Raw genomic sequence first — 22348 nt, 5'->3', positions numbered from 1 at the left:
AGTCGCTAATTAACCTAGCATGTTTTTTGGAATGTGGGAGGAAACCGGAGTACCCGGAGAAAACCCACGCATGCACGGGGAGAACATGCAAACTCCACATAGAGATGGCCGAGTGTGGAATTGAACCCTGGTCTCCTAACTATCATGTTTTTTGTTTTTTTTTGGATGAAGTCCGTGTCTGGCATTTCAGATGTTGTGAAGCGTCCCGCTAATGACGGACTGGGAGGCCTATCATTGTTGTTACATCATTGTTGTCGGGGGTCACGTGGGTACGGGTCGGGGCCCGGTACACAGCTGTACTACTGTGTGGTCCACAAAGGCACTGCTCACGTGCACACGGGGATGTGCACGTATGTCTTTTCATAAAATGTATGCTCTTTGCATCCACAAGGACTCGACTTTTATGTACCCCCTCGTCATACATACTTAGTAGTAGTAGTAGTTAATAGTACTAATAGAAGTCTAATTGATAGACCACAAGTAGGATCAGTGAAGTACATGAAGTACAATTCATTATTTTGAATATTTTTGTAGTCAGAGCATATATACGTAAAACCTGTCTAAAGACTTTTTTCAATATGTTTTGGAACATTGAGAGCCCTCTAAACATAACATAACACCCCTATAATCACCTTCATACTGGCATTATTGACTATAGTAGACATAATAAGAGAAAATATAACATATATAGTCGTTGTGTGTGTTGCTGTAAATGTGTTGCAGTGGTGGACAGGAAGTGTTTTTTTTTGTTGTTTTTTTTTTGTTTTTTTTGAGGGAGATCATTCAAACCGGCAATAAAAGCCTGGTGTTGTCTGACACAGTCTCCCTCGTTTATCGCTGTTAATTGGTTCCAGACCCAAACCACTATAAATGAATGGATTCAATGGTAACGAATGAAATATTTTTTGTAGTTAAAGCATATAAAACCTGTCTAAAGACCTTTTTCAATATGTTCTGGAACATTGAGAGCCCTCTAAACATAACGTAACACCCCTATAATCATCTTCATACTGGCATTATAGACTATAGTGGACATAATAAGAGAAAATATAACATATAAGACATAAACAAGGCATACATATAGTCGTTGTGTGTGTTGCTGTAAATGTGTTGCAATGGTGGACAGGAAGTGGTTTTTTTTGTTATTTTTTTTTTTGTTTTTTTTTGGTTTTTTTTGAGGGAGATCATTCAAACCGGCAATAAAAGCCTGGTGTTGTCTGACACAGTCTCCCTCGTTTATCACTGTTAATTGGTTCCAGACCCAAACCACTATAAATGAATGGATTCAATGTTAACGAATGAAATATTTTTTGTAGTTAAAGCATAGAAAACCTGTTTATAACTTTCTAAAATGTATTTTATTTATTTATTTATTTTAAAAAGTTTTTTCAAAAATGTTTAAATTTTTTTTATTTTTATTCCAATAACAGGGAGAACATGCAAACTCCACACAGAGATGGCCGAGGGTGGGATTGAACTCGGGTCTCCTAGCTGTGACGTCTGCGTGCTAAACACTTGACTGCCGTGCAGCCCTATTATTATTATTATTATTATTATTATTGTCATTAATATTATTGTTATCATTATTATCATCATTAGTATAAATAATAATAATAATAATCAGTAACTGTTACATTTGTTCACTTCCTGCTTTCCATAATATAATTTAAGTTTCTTTTTTATTTATTTATTTATTTTTATTTTTATTTCATTTTGGGAATGAAAAATGATTTAACGTCGGTCACTCGTCGTGAGACACACAAGCACCAGACTTGATCGCCGGAACAACAGGCTTTTATTGCAGGTTTGAATGATCACAAATTTACCACTTCCACACAGAATAGGAGGAGAAATTTTTTTTTTCTTCCTCTCCTTATTCACACATTACTGCGTATGTTTTGACTATAATACACCATAAGCGCTCATGTGCATTTTTAAGGCAAGTATCGGCCGATATGGATCGATACCTGCAACCACCTCTACCACGATATAGTTAGGGAGTGCTATCGGAATGTGGATATAGCGAGGAATGTCTTAAAGCTATTAGCGTAGCAGGAATACTTGAAGCTAACAGACTTTGTTGTGCTTAGAGTTGTAAACCGTGTCGTAAATGAAATAACCAAGGACTTGGATGAAGGTCATATTTTTATTACACTTGGTTTTCCAGCGCTAAGCGTATACGTTTTGGCCTCTGTCAATGGAATTCCATGTACTCGGAATGATGCATTTGTTTGCATTCATCGGACCGGCATCGTAAAAATCAGGAGCGTTTGGACGATGCGTTCAAAGTACGGCAGATGATCGCGAGCCGTGATAAAAGCACTTTAGTCACATTAGTCATCTCTTATTTGTCTGCACAGCAGAAACACAAGACTGTGCTTTGAGTCGCTTGTGGCGGATCTGTTCCGAGGAAATACTGGAATTTTGTGTTTTGACACGTTCCCGCTGAGTGTTAAGTAGGTGGTGTTGTAAATAACTAAGTCACAGTCCTTTTCTCTCTGCATTTGTTTTGCTTTAAGTATTCAGGCCCCCACTTAAAGTTTGACCCGAAGTAAGACAGCAATGGAAATAGTTGTTTTGGTTTTCTGTGATTAAACCAAAAAAAACATCCTAACCAAGGCTACACTGCATTTCTAATGGGGAAAAACACATTTGGTTAGCATCTGTTTTGGTTAGAGTCGGACATTCTGGAAGGAATTAATGATGCTAACCAAGGTTCCACTGTATATTTTTGCACACATACAGCAAACAGCTATTTTGGACATTTTAATCGCATGATTAATTTATCTGTTTTGGTTAGAGTCAGACATTCTGGAAGGAATTAATGATGATAACCAAGGTTCCGCTGTATATTTTTGCACAGATACAGCAAACAGCTATTTTGGACATTTTAATCGCATGATTAATTTATCTGTCTTGGTTAGAGTCGGACATTCTGGAAGGAATTAATGCTAACCAAGGTCCCACTGTATTTTGTTGCGTACGTACTGCAGTGTCTATCAAGTGGAACCAGACCAGACAGTGCAACAGCTATTTTTGACGTTTTAATCGATGATTCATTTATCTGTTTTGGTTAGAGTCGGACATTCTGGAAGGAATTAATGCTAACCAAGGTCCCACTGTATATTGTTGCACACGTACTACAGTGTCAATCAAGTGGAACCAGACAGTGGAGCAGCTATTTTTGACGCTTTAATTGATGATTAATTTATCTGTCTTGGTTAGAGTAGGACATTCTGGAAGGAATTAATGATGCTAACCAAGGTTCCACTGTATATTGTTGCACACATACTGCAGTGTCAATCAAGTGGTACCAGACCAGACAGTGGAGCAGCTATTTTTGACATTTTAATCGCATGATTAATTTATCTGTCTTGGTTAGAGTCTGACATTCTGGAAGGAATTAATGATGCTAACCAAGGTTCCACTGTATATTGTCGCACACATACTGCAAACAGCTATTTTTGACATTTTAATCGCATGATTAATTTATTTGTTTTGGTTAGAGTCGGACATTCTGGAAGGAATTAATGATGCTAACCAAGGTTCCACTGTATATTGTTGCACACATACTGCAGTGTCAATCAAGTGGAACCAGACCAGACAGTGGAACAGCTATTTTTGACATTTTAATCGATGATTAATTTATTTGTCTTGGTTAGAGTCTGACATTCTGGAAGGAATTAATGATGATAACCAAGGTTCCACTGTATATTGTCGCACACATACTGCAAACAGCTATTTTTGACATTTTAATCGCATGATTAATTTATCTGTCTTGGTTAGCGTCGGATATTCTGGAAGGAATTAATGATGCTAACCAAGGTTCCACTGTATATTGTCACACACATACTGCAAACAGTTATTTTTGACATTTTAATCGCATGATTAATTTATCTGTTTTGGTTAGAGTCGGACATTCTGGAAGGAATTAATAATGTTAACCACGGTTCCACTGTATATTGTTGCACACATACTGCAGTGTCAATCAAGTAGAACCAGACCAGACCGTGGAGCAGCTATTTTTGACGCTTTAATTGATGATTAATTTATCTGTCTTGGTTAGAGTCTGACATTTTGGAAGGAATTAATGATTCTAACCAAGGTTCCACTGTATATTGTTGCATATGTACTGCAGTGTCAATCAAGTGGAACCAGACCAGACAGTGGAGCAACTATTTTTGACGTTTTAATCGCATGATTAATTTATCTGTTTTGGTTAGCGTGTGACTTTCCGGAAGGAATTAATGATGCTAACCAAGGTTCCACTGTATTTTGTTGCACATTTACTGCAGTGTCAATCAAGTGGAACCAGACCAGATAGTGATTCAGCTATCTTTTGATCTTTTGACATTTTAATCGCATGATTAATTTATCTGTTTTGCTTAGCGTCTGACTTTCTGGAAGGAATTAATGATGCTAACCAAGGTTCCGCTGTATATTGTTGCACACAATACTGCAGTGTCAATCAAGTGGAACCAGACCAGACAGTGATGCAGCTATCTTTTGACGTTTTAATTGCATGATTAATTTTTCTGTTTTGGTTAGAGTCGGACATTCCGGAAGGAATTAATGCTAACCAAGGTTCCACTGTATATTGTTGCACATTTACTGCAGTGTCAATCAAGTGGAACCAGACCAGACAGTGATGCAACTATCTTTTGACATTTTAATCGCATGATTAATTTATGGATGCCTGACGCAGAAGGGAGGTGTTTAATAACCGCAATGACGGAGCTGTTTAAGGTCGGCGCAAGGAGAATCCTGGAGAATCAGTGCTGACCAGAATCAACCAATAACAGAGCAGGTTTTCTTTCAGTTCTCCACTCAGTAGAACGTTCCTCTAGAGCCTGTCTTGTGCTTTTTCCTCATTATCTTCCATTGTTACAATTTAGACTAATCAGGCTGATTAATCGTGCTGATTAAAATAAAAAGTAAAAATGAAATACAATAAATAAAAGTACAAATTGAATTTAATCCAAAACTAAAAGATCAAAAAATAAATAAAATAGTAAAATAGATATTAAAATATTAAAAACAAGAAGCAAAGCAATAAAATTATAAATTATTATTATCATTATTATCCTATTGTTAGCAAAAAACATGCATATTTAACTATTATTAACTATATTTACATTTAAAGATGTAGTCATCCATTTTTATGAACCAGAATGCCTGATACCAACAATGTATTTCTGCATATATATATATTTTTTTTTTTAGTTGGGAGCTGATATTTTCCTGAAACTTACCCATGTTTTTCTGCGGATTATTAGATAACAGAAAAAGGAAAAAACTAAACACTACTCGTGTTCTGTTATGTCTGTCTTATTGATTAATATGACTATATATATGACTATATATTAGTTCATGTGACTATAGGGGTGTTATTTACTGTCTAGAGTGCTCTAATTAAGATAAACCCCATATTTAGAAGGGCGTAAACAGGTTTTCTATGCTCTAACTACCAGTAAAACAGTATGTATATGAAAATCAGCTTCCGCTTTATTTTTATTTTTATTTTTATTTTTATTTTTATTTTTATTTTTATTTTTATTTTTATTTTTATTTTTTTTTTTATTTTTATTTTTATTTTTATTTTTATTTTTATTTTTATTTTTATTTTTATTTTTATTTTTATTTTTATTTTTATTCAAAATTGGGAATGAAAAATGATTTAACGTCGGTCACTCGTTGTCAATAATTGTTTGGTGAGACACACAAGCACCAGACTTGATCGCCGGAACAACAGGCTTTTATTGCAGGTTTGAATGATCTCGCAACAGCCACAATAACATAATAATCATAATAATAATAATAATAGTAAACTAAGTGTAATTTTGTCAAAATTAAATGACAAATATGCAAGAAAAAGTAGTAAATTTAGTCAAATAAATTCATGAAAATCATACATTTAATGTGAATTAATAAATTTACATTTATGACTTTATTCTCATAAATTCACAACAATAAAGTCATTTAATTTTTACAGTTTTGTATTTACTTATAAATACTTAGAAAGCAACTAGCGGGCCGGATTCAAACGCTTAGTGGGCCGCATGTGGCCCCCGGGCTGTAGTTTGCCCACCACTGACCTTGATAGATGTGCACACTGATTTTAGCAGCGGTGCCAACCACAAAACTGCGATCATTTATGAATTAATTTTTAAATAAATTTTTTTTTTTTGTAAAATTTTCAAAAAAAAACACAATTTAGTGAAAGATGATTAATCAATATATAATCAATAACAACAATCAATAGCAACAGTGAATCAGGAAGGAAGCTTCATGTCAATGAAAGAAAATACAAAATGATATTTTTACAGCCATGGATGAGGAGAGGGAAAAAAAATCTCCTCATATTCCATGTGGAAGTGGTAAATTTATGTCTTCTTTTTTTAATAGATTTTAAGAGAAGTAATACTAGAAGTGATGTAGTGACTGCACGCCACCGATGCAGGAAATGATTTGTTGATGTTTCCCCACAGGGCAGTGATGCCTGGCATGGTGATGTTTCGGCGGCGCTGGTCAGTCGGCAGTGACGACCTGGTGCTGCCCGCCCTCTTCCTTTTCCTTTTACACTGCATCTGGTGAGTCTTACTTCCTGCGTTATCGTCGTTTCTCTCCACTTGTTGACATTCCGCTGGTGTTCAGGTTGGTGGTTCTGTCCGTGGTTCTGTTCGGCCTCCCCTACGGTTCGGACCAGTCCTGTTCCATAACGCTGGTGGACCACGGACGCGGGTACCTGGGCATCTTGGTCAGCTGCCTGATCTGTGAGAGCGCCATCATGTGGTTGAGCATGAGAGGCAGCATCCTGTACACGCAGCCCAGGGAAGCTGTGCAGTATGTCATCTATATCCGCTTGGGTAAGACCACATTTTATTGTAATGGTAATGGTTTTATTTCATTTGAACATGCATCAGATTACAATTGAATGCATCACATAATCAGTTCCCAGTTCCACATGTCCAAAAAGGAGTAGGAAGAAGCAAAGCTTATTAAATCCTACCCCTCCATCTGGTACTTTTATAATCAGTAACTGTTACATTTGTTCACTTCCTGCTTTCCGTAATATAATTTAAGTTTCATTTTTTTTGTTTTTTTTAATACATTTATTTTTATTTTATTTTATTTTATTTTATTTTATTTTATTTTATTTTATTTTATTTTATTTTATTTTATTTTATTTTATTTTATTTTATTTTATTTTATTTTATTTTATTCCAATCACAAGGAGAACATGCAAACTCCACACAGAGATGGCTGAGGGTGGGATTGAACTCGGGTCTCCTAGCTGTGAGGTCTGCGTGCTAACCACTCGACTGCCGTGCAGCCCTATTATTATTATTATTATTATTATTATTATATATGTATGTATATATATATATATATTATTATTGTCATTAATATTATTGTTATCATCATTATTATCATCATTAGTATTAATAATAATAATAATAATCAGTAACTGTTGCATTTGTTCACTTCCTGCTTTCCATAATATAATTTAAGTTTCTTATTTTTGTTTTTAATTTATTTTTATTTTTATTTTTATTTTTATTTAAAATTGGGAATGAAAAATGCTTTAACGTCGGTCACTCTTCGTCAATAATTGTTTGGTGAGACACACAAGCACCAGACTTGACTTGTTTCTTTTTTTTGTTTTTTAATTTATTTTTATTTTTATTTTTATTTTTATTTTTATTTTTATTTTTATTTTTATTTTTATTTTTATTTTTATTTTTATTTTTATTTTTATTTTTATTTTTATTTTTATTTTTATTTTTATTTTTATTTTTATTTTTATTTTTATTTTTATTTATTGAAGCACCAGACTTGATCGCCGGAACAACAGGCTTTTATTGCAGGTTTGAATGATCTCGCAGCAGGCACAATAACATAATAATCATAATAATAAGAATAACAATAACAAAGTGTAGTTTTTTTCAAAAATAAATGACAAATATGCAAGAATAATGTTGTAAATTTACCAGAAAAAGTAGTAAAGTAATACATTTGTGAAAATCATAAATTTATAATAAATTCATGTGAATAAATAAATTAACATTTTGTTTGGCATTCACAGCATTGCTGATGTCATTTTATGACGTTGCTGTGGATCATTTCCATGTTTGGTTTTACCACTTTGGGTACTTTTAAGCCTGATGTGTTAACACAAGGAAAGAGTGACACAAACACACACAAGGCTGGAAAACTGGGGAAAAAAAAAGGAAGCAACCTTTTTATTTTCCTCATGCTTTGCTTCCTCTGGCATCAAGAAGTTTCAGATTTCAACACTTTTATTGATTATGCAAGTATTGATTATTCTCCTGGCTCCAACGTTCCCTCCCCTCTTCTTTCTCACACGCCAGCCATTCTGTTGGTTGAGCTGGTCTACGCCGTGGTGGGGATCGCCTGGCTCGTTCAGTACTACCAGCCGTGCTCTGATGTCACTGCCAAGAACCTGGCATTGGGTGAGTCCAACGGGAGCGCGGGGGGGGGGGGGGGGGGGGGTTTCGAGTGGACTTTTAGTAACATGCTGTACGCTGGGAAAAATCATAAATTTCAATAATAAAGTCGTAAAAGAAAAAAAAAATTTAAAATCATGACAAAAAGGTATTACATTTATGACAATAAAGTTTTAAAGTTACGTGAATAAAGTTGTAAATGTGGAAAGAAAAAGTAGTGAAGAAATTGTAAATAAATATGTAAATAATAAATAAGCACATGTTAAATAAATAAATAAATGTTAAATAAATAATAAATAAATATAAAATAAATATGTAAATAAAGCTGTAAATTTTCAAGAAAAAAAAGCGTCAAGTTTTTTAGAAAATAAATTACAACTATAGAAGAATAATGTAAATTTATAAGAAAAAAAAGTAGTGATTTGCTGGAATAAAATTGTACATGTAGAAGGAAAAAAAAGTGTAGTTTTCTTTAGAAAATAATTTACAAATATACTAGAATAATGTTGTAAATTTACTAGAATAAAATGCAAAATAAAATAGAAAAAAAAGAGTAAATATCGTAATCGTAAATGTACGTAAAATTACAAGAATAAAGTAAAAAAAAAAAGAAAATCAATCACAAATACACAAGAATAATGTAAATGTACAAGAAAAAAGTAGTAAATTTACTACAATAAAATCATACATGTACAAAAAAAAAGTGTCATTTATTTAGAAAATAAATGACAAATATACAAGAAATTTGCTAGAATAAAATGAAAAATAAAATAGAAAAAAAGAGTAAATATCGTAATCGAAAATGTATGTAAAATTACAAGAATACAGTAAAGTAAGAATAAAGTAAATAATAATAATAAAGTAAATAAATGACAAATATACAAGAATAATGTTGCAAAGTTGCAAAAAGAAACATGCAAAACACATGCTAGGTTGTTAGCATGTTAGCATTGCTAGTATTCATGAAGTGTTTTGTCTCGCAGGCATCGTCGCGTGCAACTGGCTGGTGATATTCAGCGTCTGCATTACGCTCACGTGCACTTTTGACCCGACGGGTCGGACGTTTGTCAAACTGAAAGCGACTCGCCGCCGCCAACGAAACCTCACCACGTACACGCTTAGGTACTCGCCTGTAATCTCACACTCAATTCCCTCCCTGACCGCTTTAAACGCCCCCCCCCCCCCTTTTGTTTAGACACCGGCTGGAGGAGGGTCAAGCCAGCAGCTGGAGCAGAAGACTGAAGTTCTTCATGTGCTGCACCAGAGCCCAGGATACGCAATCGGTGAGTCAGACGTTTGCCGCCCAGAACCATATCATTCCGACGCTTGTCCCCGATTGCCGTCCTCTGCAGGATGCGTATTCCGAGGTGGCCAGCCTGTTTGCGGAGTTCTTCAGAGACCTGGATATCGTGCCCAGTGATATCATCGCCGGACTGGTGCTCCTGCGTCAGACACAGAGATCCAAAAGATCGTCTATCTTGGACCAGGTATCGGTCTGTTCCGAGGGGTGTCCAATATTTCAGCATTCTTACTAAAATGCCGTTATTTTGGTCCTCATAATATTTCAAAATAAGAGCATTTTTCAAATTAAGAGTTTTCTCTTTATTCCCATAATTCCCTAACCTAATATTCTAAAAATGTTTTGTTTTTGTTTCCAATATTTTTTCTTTGGTATTTCAACTCTATGCTACTAAAATTTACCTCATAATATTAATGATTTGTTCTTGTAAATTTTTCCTTTTTTTTGTAATTTTTTTTCTCTAATATTTTGACTTTATTCTTGTAAAAAAAAACAAAAAACTTTTTTTTGTCCCAACTATTTAAACTTTCGTCATGTAAATTTTTGTTTTGGTCATAATGACTTAATTCCCGTAATATTTTGACTTTATTTATTTACGTTATTTAAAAAAATATATATTTTTTAAATAATATAATGTCTATTGGTTTGTTTTTGTTTTGACTTTATTTCCGTAGCATTCTGACTTTTTCTGGAACATAATTTTCTCCTTTTTTTACGACTTAAAAAATGTCCAGCTTGCTCCTAAAATGATACTTTTTTTTCTCGTAATATTTTATTTATTATATATATAATATTTTATTTTAGGATTTAATTATCACAATTTCTGCTGATTTTTTTAAATATTTTTTCTAATTATGATTTATTTTCATTCTCTTAAATTATATTTTGACTTTATTTTTGTAAAAAAAAAAATTCTGCAGTTTTTTTTATCCCAACTATTTAAACTTTCGTCATGTACATTTTGTTTTGGAAATAATGACTTAATTACCGTAATATTTTGACTTTATTATTGTAACCTCACTTTTTCTGCAATCTAATTTTCCAAAAATTACGTTATTTTTTAAAATTTTGTAATTTTTAAAAAAATAATATTATAATGTCTATTGGTTTGTTTTTGTTTTGACTTTATTTCCGTAGCATTCTGACTTTTTCTGGAACATAATTGTTTTATTGGTCCTTTTTTTTAACGACTTAAAAGAATTCCAGCTTGCTTCTAAAGTGATACTTTTTTTTCTCGTAATATTTTATATATATATATATATATATATATATATATATATATATATAATATTTTATTTTAGTATTTAATTATCACAATTTCTGCTGATTTTTTAAAAATATTTTTTAAAATTATAATTTATTTTCATTCTCTTAAATTATATTTTTTCCCTAATATTTTGACTTTATTCTTATAAAGCAGTTTTTTTGTCCCAACTATTTAAACTTTCATCATGTAAATTTTCTTGGCAAAATTTACATGAAAATTTACTTTTTTTCTCGTAACATTATTATTATATTATTATATATATTATATTTTATTTTAATATTTAATTATCACAATTTCTGCTGATTTTTTAAAATATTTTTTTAATTATAATTAATTTTCATTCTCTTAAATTATATTTCTTAAATAATATTTTTAGAATATGTTATGGGCCCAATAAAGAAAAAAAACAGCCCTCAAGCGGCCCCCGGGGCCACACTTTGGACACCCTTGGTCTATTCAGTACAGTTTGCGTTCACATTCTTCATGCTTGAACATGATTAGCATTGCTGTTTTGTAACTTTGTCCTCCCTCAAGGCTAACAACGATATCTTAGCCTTCCTGTCCGGGATGCCCGTCACACGAAACACGAGATATCTGGACCTGAAGAACTCGGTGAGTTTTGTGACCTCTTGGAGGTGTCGTCGTCGTCGCGCCCCCTCGGGGTCCTTTTGGTTCACCACTGTTCCAAATTTTTTCACCATTTGTGTATAATGGCTCTCATTGTGGTTTGCTGGAGTCCCAAAGCTTTAGAATTAGCAATAGCTTATCACTTTTAGGAGGATGCTTGGTGGTGGGGGGGGGGGGGCATTTATATGTGACAAATGTGCAAAAAGTAAGAAATTTTGGGTCTGTGACATGAGAACCACTGTCCTAGAGGGGTCCGAGTTCTTGCTAAACGTAGCGACAAAGATGCTAACTTGGCAACGCTCGTCCTTCTTGCTACGTCTTCTTATTCAGTGGCAGAGCAGGATGAAAGATGAGGGGTGTTAACCCTTAGATGCATAAGTGGGTCAAAAATGTTTCTTGAATGAGAATTTTTTTATTTTTTCATATTCCAGTTATTCCTCAAAAAACATGTTTTTGATATCATGACATTCACATTTTTAACTCATTTTTTATACATTTTAAGAAATTTTAGTTTTTGTGTTACTACCCCAACCTTCCATAAATGGGTCAAAAATGACCCGGTCATGTTGTTTTCTTGAAATATCTTTGTAATGAAAAAATTTTATTTCATATTCCAAGTATTCCTCAAAAAACATATTTTTGATATCATGCCATTCACATTTTTAACTTACCTTTTATACATTTTAATAATTTTTTTACCTCAACCTTCCATAAGTGGGTCAAAAATGACAATGTCAAAAAATTTTTGACTCATTTTTTTGGGTCAAAAATTTTTGACCCATTTTTTTTGGGTCAAAAATGACCCGTAAAAAAAAAAAAAAAAAAAAAAAAAAGATCCGTATGCATTTTCTATGGAATCCAATAGGAACCTTTGATTCTTATCAACTAAATATAATACTAAATATCATACAAGTGATTATTCCTAACCAAAATAGCAAAATTGGCATAAAAAGGCATTGATTTTAGTTTGGGTCATTTTTGACCCACTTATGATATCAAAAACATGTTTTTGGTATCATACCATTCACATTTTTAACTTACCTTTTATACATTTTAATATTTTTTTTTACCTCAACCTTCCATAAGTGGGTCAAAAATGACAATGTAAAAAAATTTTGACCCATTTTTTTGTGTCAAAAATTTTTGACCCATTTTTTTTGGGTCAAAAATGACCCATAAAAAAAATAAAAAAAATAAAAAAAAAAAGATCCGTATGCATTTTCTATGGAATCCAATAGGAACCTTTGATTCTTATTAACTAAATATAATACTAAATATCATACAAGTGATTATTCCTAACCAAAATGGCTAAAATTGGCATAAAAAGGCATTGATTTTAGTTTGGGTCATTTTTGACCCACTTATGATATCAAAAACATGTTTTTGGTATCATACCATTCACATTTTTAACTTACCTTTTATACATTTTAATAATTTTTTTTACCTCAACCTTCCATAAGTGGGTCAAAAATGACAATGTCAAAAATTTTTGACCCATTTTTTTGTGTCAAAAATTTTTGACCCATTTTTTTTGGGTCAAAAATGACCCATAAAAAAAATAAAAAAAATAAAATAAAAAAAGATCCGTATGCATTTTCTATGGAATCCAATAGGAACCTTTGATTCTTATCAACTAAATATAATACTAAATATCATACAAGTGATTATTCCTAACCAAAATGGCTAAAATTGGCATAAAAAGGCATTGATTCTAGTTTGGGTCATTTTTGACCCACTTATGATATCAAAAACATGTTTTTGGTATCATACCATTCACATTTTTAACTTACCTTTTATACATTTTAATAATTTTTTTTACCTCAACCTTCCATAAGTGGGTCAAAAATGACAATGTCAAAAAATTTTGACCCATTTTTTTGTGTCAAAAATTTTTGACCCATTTTTTTTGGGTCAAAAATGACCCATAAAAAAAATTAAAAAATAAAAAAAAAAAAGATCCGTATGCATTTTCTATGGAATCCAATAGGAACCTTTGATTCTTATCAACTAAATATAATACTAAATATCATACAAGTGATTATTCCTAACCAAAATAGCAAAATTGGCATAAAAAGGCATTGATTTTAGTTTGGGTCATTTTTGACCCACTTATGATATCAAAAACATGTTTTTGGTATCATACCATTCACATTTTTAACTTACCTTTTATACATTTTAATAATTTTTTTTACCTCAACCTTCCATAAGTGGGTCAAAAATGACAATGTCAAAAATTTTTGACCCATTTTTTTGTGTCAAAAATTTTTGACCCATTTTTTTTGGGTCAAAAATGACCCATAAAAAAAATAAAAAAAATAAAATAAAAAAAGATCCGTATGCATTTTCTATGGAATCCAATAGGAACCTTTGATTCTTATCAACTAAATATAATACTAAATATCATACAAGTGATTATTCCTAACCAAAATAGCAAAATTGGCATAAAAAGGCATTGATTCTAGTTTGGGTCATTTTTGACCCACTTATGATATCAAAAACATGTTTTTGGTATCATACCATTCACATTTTTAACTTACCTTTTATACATTTTAATAATTTTTTTTACCTCAACCTTCCATAAGTGGGTCAAAAATGACAATGTCAAAAAATTTTGACCCATTTTTTTGGGTCAAAAATTTTTGACCCATTTTTTTTGGGTCAAAAATGACCCATAAAAAAAATAATAAAAAAAAAGATCCGTATGCATTTTCTATGGAATCCAATAGGAACATTTGATTCTTATGAACTAAGTATAATACTAAATATCATACAAGTGATTATTCCTAACCAAAATGGCTAAAATTGGCATAAAAACGCATAATTTGGGTAATTTTTGACCCACTTATGGAAGAGTGTGGGGTCCAGTCACTCGGGGGTTAAGAAGGTTAAGGGTTAAGAAGCAAAGTTAGGATTCCACCTACTGTGCCGGACTTGGAAGAGTTGGACACGTTCAGAAGTTTAAAGATCAAATCAATCATGAAATGCCCACAATAGTGTCTATGTCACATTTTGACAGTTATTGGTGTAGTACTCCTCGCTAACGTAGTACCACCGTTTTTTGTTGTTGTTTTTTTTCGTGTCTGACATGTCTTCTCCTCTCCCAGACCGAGATGAGCATGTACAAGGACGTGTGCGACTACATGCTGTTCGCTCTGGCCGCGTACGGTTGGCCCATGTATCTGATGAGGAAGCCGGCCTGCGGACTGTGCCGCCTCGTTAGCACCTGCCCGTAAGCACTGCGGCATCCGGCGCACCCGCGCTTCCACACCCGCCTTTTGTGGTTGGCATCTCACACTTGCGTCAACACTCGCTAAGTGCTAATCCACCGAGACGCCACTCAGCCCCGCCTCCCCCCCCCGATATACGCAATACACTGAATTAATCACATTAACTTACACAGATTAACCGTAATGGGATTTTTATACTTGACATATATTGAATGTCTGCGTGTGTTCTTCTTCTACTCGCAGCTGCACGTCCGTGTCGGGCTCACGTTTGTCGCAGTCGGTGACGGTGGAGGAGGACAATTGTTGCGGCTGTAATGTTTTGGCCATACGCAGACACTTCCTGGACCAGGAGCGCAAGCAGGTTCACATCGTCTACACTTCCTGTCACGATGCTGTGAGTACCTGACATCAGTTTGGACCACTTCCTCCGTTTCTTTTTTTTCTTGTTAGAATAAGACTTAAAAAAAAAAAAAACTAAAATTACTGCTGTTCTTTCCCTTCACTATTATTTTTTTTTCTCATAGAAAATTGTTACTTTTTATCTTATTCAGTGAAATTTTTTGGTAATATTTTGACTTTATAATCCTAAGATTTCAGTTTTTTTGTCAATTTTCTTCTCACTGTTAGGACTTTATTATATTATTTATTATATCTATAATATTTTGATATTATTCTCGTAATATTATCATTTTTCCACAATGTCATTTTAAAAAAGAAATTACTACTTTATTAATTGTTTTGCTTGTTTTTCCAAAAATTACAACTTTTTTTTTTTTTTTTAAACATGACTTTTTTTAATTTAATTTTAACTCATAATTATCAATATATCACGTCATTAGTCTCGTAAAATTACGACATTTTGTTGTTAGGTTACAATTCAGGATGTCCGATATTGGTGTTTTTTGCCAAAATCGATATTAAAAATATAAAACCGATAAAGTCAAAATATGATGGAAAAAAAGTCTGTAATTGTACAAAAATAAAGCAAAAATATTAACAGAAAAAAGTCTCAACACAAGGAGGAAAATTAATATTTTAGTCGCATGGTTATTTTTTTGTAATAAAATTGTAATATTATAACAAACTAAATCAAGTGGCATTTTTGGAAAATTTGGTTTGGGGAAAAAGTATTGACGTAAAATAAAATATTAAATATTATGGCAATAACTTCATGGGAATGAAATCATAGTACTAAGAGAAGAAAATGTACAAAAATTATTTCAGGAGAAATGTATTTTAAATGGTAAAAACAAATTTAAAATTAATAAAAAAAAATTTAAATATAAAAAAATAATCATACATGCATTTTTTTTCGTAATGATAAAATATATAAGTAATTGTACAAAAATTATTTCAGGAGAAATGTATTTTAAATTGTAAAAAATTAAAAAACTAATATAAAAAATATATTTTTTAATTAAATTAAAAAAATCATACATTTTTTCTTAATGATAAAATTAAATTGTAATATTGAAATGAAATCATAGTATTAAGAGAACAAAATGTAAAAATTTTTTTTTCAGGAGAAATGTATTTTAAATGGTAAAAAAATTAAAAAATTAATAAAAAAAAATTTAAATATAAAAAAATAATCATACATGCATTTTTTTTCGTAATGATAAAATATATAAGTAATTGTACAAAAATTATTTCAGGAGAAATGTATTTTAAATTGTAAAAAATTAAAAAACTAATATAAAAAATATTTTTTTTTATTAAATTTAAAAAATCATACATTTTTTCTTAATGATAAAATTAAATTGTAATATTGAAATGAAATCATAGTATTAAGAGAAGAAAATGTAAAAAAAATTATTTCAGGAGAAATGTATTTTAAATGGTAAAAAAATTAAAAAATTAAAAAAAAAAATTTAAATATAAAAAAATCATACATGCATTTTTTTTTCTTAATGATAAAATATCATATAATATAAAATTTTAAATGGTAAAAAATTAAAAAAATAATATAAAAAATATTTTTTAAAAATTAAAAAAAAATCATACATTTTTTCTTAATGATAAAATTAAATTGTAATATTGAAATGAAATCATAGTATTAAGAGAAGAAAATGTACAAAAATTATTTCAGGAGAAATGTATTTTAAATGGTAAAAAAAAATTTAATATAAAAAATATTTTAAAAAAATGAAAAAATAATCATACATGCATTTTTTTCTTAATGATAAAATATATAAGTAATTGTACAAAAATTATTTCAGGAGAAATGTATTTTAAATTGTAAAAAATAAAAAAATAATATAAAAAATATTTTTACAAAATGAAAAAAAAATCATACATTTTCTGAAATCATAGTATTAAGAGAAGAAAATGTACAAAAATTATTTCAGGAGAAATGTATTTTAAATGGTAAAAAATGAAAAAAATAATATAATTTTTTTTAAATAAATGTAAAAAAAAAAAAGAATCATAAATTTTTTTCTTCATGATAAAAAATATAATATCCTTTTGTCAAACTCTTGCATTATTTGATGCCGTGCAGTTTCTGTGGCTTTGCTACTTTTGGCTCTGAGTTTGATTTCTTTCACTCACCAGTTTTGTTACTGGGAGATGAGGAGTGAGAGTTGCGCGGTCTCAGCGGGTGTCCGAGTCCCACGGAGGCTGTGCTTTGTCACAGTTTTTTTTGTTGAGTAATTTCTCATGGGCTGACTCTCCAAGAACGGAGGAAAAGGTGTTCTTTTGTGGACTCAGACTTTTAACAACTAATCTTTTGTGATGCAACAGTTTAGCCTGAAGGTCAATTGAGCGTCTGGCTATACTGTTTTGTAATATTTTTGTAGTTATTGCGGATAAAAACCTATTTTGAACAGGATTAGAGACTTGTCGATAGGAAATAACACCCCTAGAGTCTCCTATTATTCATTGTTTACGCCATTTTGCAACTCTGCAGGGACTTCGAGAGAGCCGAGCTAGTGAGCGAACAAGCTAGCCTCACATTTTTTTATTCTAAACTCAAACCAAAAATGTACCACTTCCACACAAGCTGGGAGGAGATTTTTTTTCACTCTTTTTTTCACTTCTGCAACTAAGTGGGTGATAAACAACCACTAAAAGCGAAAAATAACTTAAACAGATATTTCCTAATGCCCACAAGGCATGCTGGGTAGTCCACCTGCAACCACAATATGAGCAAGAAAGCATTGGATTTCAAGACCGACGCCCCCCCCCCCCCCCCCGATGTATTTTGCAGTTGAGCAAAAATGCGACAAACACGGCGACAAATGTGTTAAGAAATACCGTAGCACCTCAAGCTACCCAGCATGCCTTGCGGCGGGAATATGTGGGTGTTGAATGTCAAAATACAATTTTGAACAGGATTAGAGCCTTGTTGATATGAAATAACACCCCTAGAGTCTCCAGGGACTCGAGAGAGCCGAGCTAGTGAGCGAACAAGCTAGCCTCAAATTTATTTATTCTAAACTCAAACCCAAAATGTACCACTTCCACACAAGCTGGGAGGAGATTTTTTTTTTCACTCTATAGCAGGGATGGACAAACTTTTTGACTGGCGCCACGTTGGATTAAAAAAAATGGCGGAGGGGCTCTCTCTATATATAGGTGGTCGTCAAACAGAACAACTTAATGTTGCTCACGGTGCAACGAAAAAAAAAACGCAACACATCGACAATGAGTTAACTCGTCACATAAATCAACTTCTGCGACTAAGTCGGTGATAAAAATAACATGTAACTTAAACAGATATACTAATGCCCGCAAGGCATGCTGGGTAGTCCGGCTGCAACCACAATATGAGCAATAAAGCATTGGATTTCAAGACCGACGACCCCCCCCCCCTCGGTGTATTTTGCAGTTGAGCAAAAATGCGACAAACACGGCGACAAATGTGTTAAGAAATACCGTAGCACCTCAAGCTACCCAGCATGCCTTGCGGCGGGAATATGTGGGTGCTGAATGTCAAAATACAATTTTGAACAGGATTAGAGCCTTGTTGATATGAAATAACACCCCTAGAGTCTCCAGGGACTCGAGAGAGCCGAGCTAGTGAGCGAACAAGCTAGCCTCAAATTTATTTATTCTAAACTCAAACCCAAAATGTACCACTTCCACACAAGCTGGGAGGAGATTTTTTTTCACTCTATAACAGGGATGGACAAACTTTTTGACTGGCGGGCCACGTTGGATTAAAAAAAAATGGCGGAGGGGCTCTCTCTATATATAGGTGGTCGTCAAACAGAACAACTTAATGTTGCTCACGGTGCAACGAAAAAAAAAACGCAACACATCGACAATGAGTTAACTCGTCACATAAATCAACTTCTGCGACTAAGTCGGTGATAAAAATAACATGTAACTTAAACAGATATACTAATGCCCGCAAGGCATGCTGGGTAGTCCGGCTGCAACCACAATATGAGCAATAAAGCATTGGATTTCAAGACCGACGACCCCCCCCCCTCGGTGTATTTTGCAGTTGAGCAAAAATGCGACAAACACGGCGACAAATGTGTTAAGAAATACCGTAGCACCTCAAGCTACCCAGCATGCCTTGCGGCGGGAATATGTGGGTGCTGAATGTCAAAATACAATTTTGAACAGGATTAGAGCCTTGTTGATATGAAATAACACCCCTAGAGTCTCCAGGGACTCGAGAGAGCCGAGCTAGTGAGCGAACAAGCTAGCCTCAAATTTATTTATTCTAAACTCAAACCCAAAATGTACCACTTCCACACAAGCTGGGAGGAGATTTTTTTTTTTCACTCTATAGCAGGGATGGACAAACTTTTTGACTGGCAGGCCACGTTGGATAAAAAAAAATGGCGGAGGGGCTCTCTCTATATATAGGTGGTCGTCAAACAGAACAACTTAATGTTGCTCACGGTGCAACGAAAAAAAAAAACGCAACACATCGACAATGAGTTAACTCGTCACATAAATCAACAAAACAACCACTAAAAGCGAAAAATAACATGTAACTTAAACAGATATTTCCTAATGCCCGCAAGGCATGCTGGGTAGTCCGGCTGCAACCACAATATGAGCAATAAAGCATTGGATTTCAAGACTTTGCAACTCTGCAGGGACTCGGGAGAGCCGAGCGAGTGAGCGAACAAGCTAGCCTCAAATTGATTTATTCTAAACTCAAACCAAAAATGTACCACTTCCACACAAGCTGGGAGGAGATTTTTTTTTCTCACTCTATAGCAGGTATGGACAAACTTTTTGACTGGCGGGCCACGTTGGATTAAAAAAAAAAATTAGTGGAGGGGCTCTCTCAGAACAACTTAATGTTGCTCACGGTGCAACAAAAGGAAACCACTATGAGTTAACTCATCACATAAATCAACTTATGCAACTAAGTGGGTGATAAACAACCACTAAAAGCGAAAAATAACATGTAACTTAAACAGATATTTCCTAATGCCCGCAAGGCATGCTGGGTAGTCCGGCTGCAACCACAATATGAGCAATAAAGCATTGGATTTCAAGACCGACGTATTTTGCAGTTGAGCAAAAATGCGACAAACACAGCAAAATGTGTTAATACCGTAGCACCTCAAGCTACCCAGCATGCCTTGCGGCGGGAATATGTGTTTTTTTTTTTGGCATGGATATTGTACGTAACTATTCTTCTGTTTAGGTTTATGAGACTCCATTTTTCGTGGCGGTGGATCACGAGAAGAAAAAGGTGGTCATCAGCATCAGAGGAACCTTGTCCTTAAAGGTGAATTTCACTTTTTCTTTTTTTTTTTTAGAATGTGAATTTTTTTTTATCTCTCTAAATAGTTAGTTTGTTTTTAATGACTTATTTTGTGTGTGGGACCAGGATGCCCTGACGGATCTGACGGGGGATTCTGAGCGTTTGCCGGTGGAGGGCCAGCAAGGGACCTGGCTTGGTCACAAGGTCAGAGAGAAATCTTCCGCCTTTCCAAGGTGGAATTTTGCCCATCATCCACAATCCTTATGTGAGACATGAACACATGTCTTGCTCTTTTCTATGCGTTCTAAAGATATGAAAACAGGTAAAAAAAAAAAAATGTACATAATGTGTCCTGCATAATAAAGAAGCTACATTTTTATTTTTATATTTATATTTATTTTTATTTTTATTTTTATTTTTATTTTTATTTTTATTTTTATTTTTATTTTTATTTTTATTTTTATTTTTATTTTTATTTTTATTTTTATTTTTATTTTTATTTTTATTTTTATTTTTATTTTTAATTTTAATCACAGGGAGAACATGCAAACTCCACACAGAGATGGCTTAGGGTGGGATTGAACTCGGGTCTCCTTGCTGTGAGGTCTGCGTGCTAACCACTTGACCACCGTGCAGCCCTATTATTGTCATTATTATTATTGTGATTATTATTATTTTTATTGTCATTAATATTATTGTTATCATCATTATTATTATCATTACTATTATTTTATTATTTTTATTTTGTTATTATTTTAATAAAAATAGATGTAGCTTGTTTTATATATATATTATTATATCATATATGTATTATGCAGGACACATTATAATAATAGTGATAATAATAATTATAATAACAATAATAATATTAAATAAAATAATATTATATAATATTATTATTATATAATTCTTTGGTGTAACAATTATTAATAATAATAATTATCATCATTATTATTATCATTTTATTATTTTTATTATGTTATTTTAATAAAAATAGATGTAGCTTGTTTATTATGCAGGACACATTATAATAATAGTGATAATAATAATAATAATAATAATAATAATAATAATAATAATAATATTAAATAAAATAATATTATATTATATAATTTTTTGGTGTAACAATTATTAATAATAATAATTATCATCATTATTATTATCATTTTATTATTTTTATTATGTTATTTTAATAAAAATAGATGTAGCTTGTTTATTATGCAGGACACATTATAATAATAGTGATAATAATAATAATAATAATAATAATAATAATAATAATAATAATAATAATAATATTAAATAAAATAATATTATATTATATAATTTTTTGGTGTAACAATTATTAATAATAATAATAATTATCATCATTATTATTATCATTTTATTATTTTTATTATGTTATTTTAATAAAAATAGATGTAGCTTGTTTATTATGCAGGACACATTATAATAATAGTGATAATAATAATAATAATTATTATTATTATTATATAATTATTATTATTATATAATAATAATAATTATTATTTTAATTATTATATAAAATATAATTATTATATATAATTATATTATTATATAATTATTTGGCATAGCAATTATTAATAATAATAATAATTATTATTATTACTAAGAATAATAATAATAATAATTGTTACGCCAAAGAAGTACATTAGTGGCATAGTGACACCTTACCACACCAGCTAGCTACGAACCGGCTAGGGCCAAATTTCACCTTACACTCTCTCCCAACTATTTTGGCATCCCCAAATTCCCTCCACA

General features: G+C 32.0%; 1 protein-coding gene across 4 annotated transcripts in view; it reads left to right on the top strand.

The window, feature by feature from the left end:
- The window catches only part of dagla (diacylglycerol lipase, alpha), a 57668-nt gene that overhangs the window by 10704 nt on the left and 24616 nt on the right, over positions 1-22348 (top strand). For 2 of the 4 annotated variants that reach the window (XM_058077474.2, XM_058077473.2), the window contains exons 2-12: positions 6489-6590; positions 6655-6866; positions 8373-8474; positions 9452-9590; positions 9664-9751; positions 9821-9955; positions 11570-11647; positions 14767-14891; positions 15133-15283; positions 20507-20590; positions 20693-20770. In XM_058077474.2, coding sequence (XP_057933457.2) covers positions 6496-6590; positions 6655-6866; positions 8373-8474; positions 9452-9590; positions 9664-9751; positions 9821-9955; positions 11570-11647; positions 14767-14891; positions 15133-15283; positions 20507-20590; positions 20693-20770 — 1287 coding nt within the window. In that variant the 5' untranslated portion in view covers positions 6489-6495. Of the gene's footprint in view, positions 1-6488; positions 6591-6654; positions 6867-8372; positions 8475-9451; positions 9591-9663; positions 9956-11569; positions 11648-14766; positions 14892-15132; positions 15284-20506; positions 20591-20692; positions 20771-22348 lie in introns of all 4 variants that reach the window. The other 2 variants (XM_078792949.1, XM_078792947.1) reach the window with 1 other exon arrangement.

The sequence above is a fragment of the Doryrhamphus excisus genome, linkage group LG1, assembly GCF_037039965.1.
Source record: "Doryrhamphus excisus strain RoL-2023G ecotype Guam linkage group LG1, RoL_Dexc_Guam_v1.1, whole genome shotgun sequence".
NCBI lineage: Eukaryota > Metazoa > Chordata > Actinopteri > Syngnathiformes > Syngnathidae > Doryrhamphus > Doryrhamphus excisus.
This window is presented reverse-complemented; position numbering and strand designations above follow the sequence as displayed.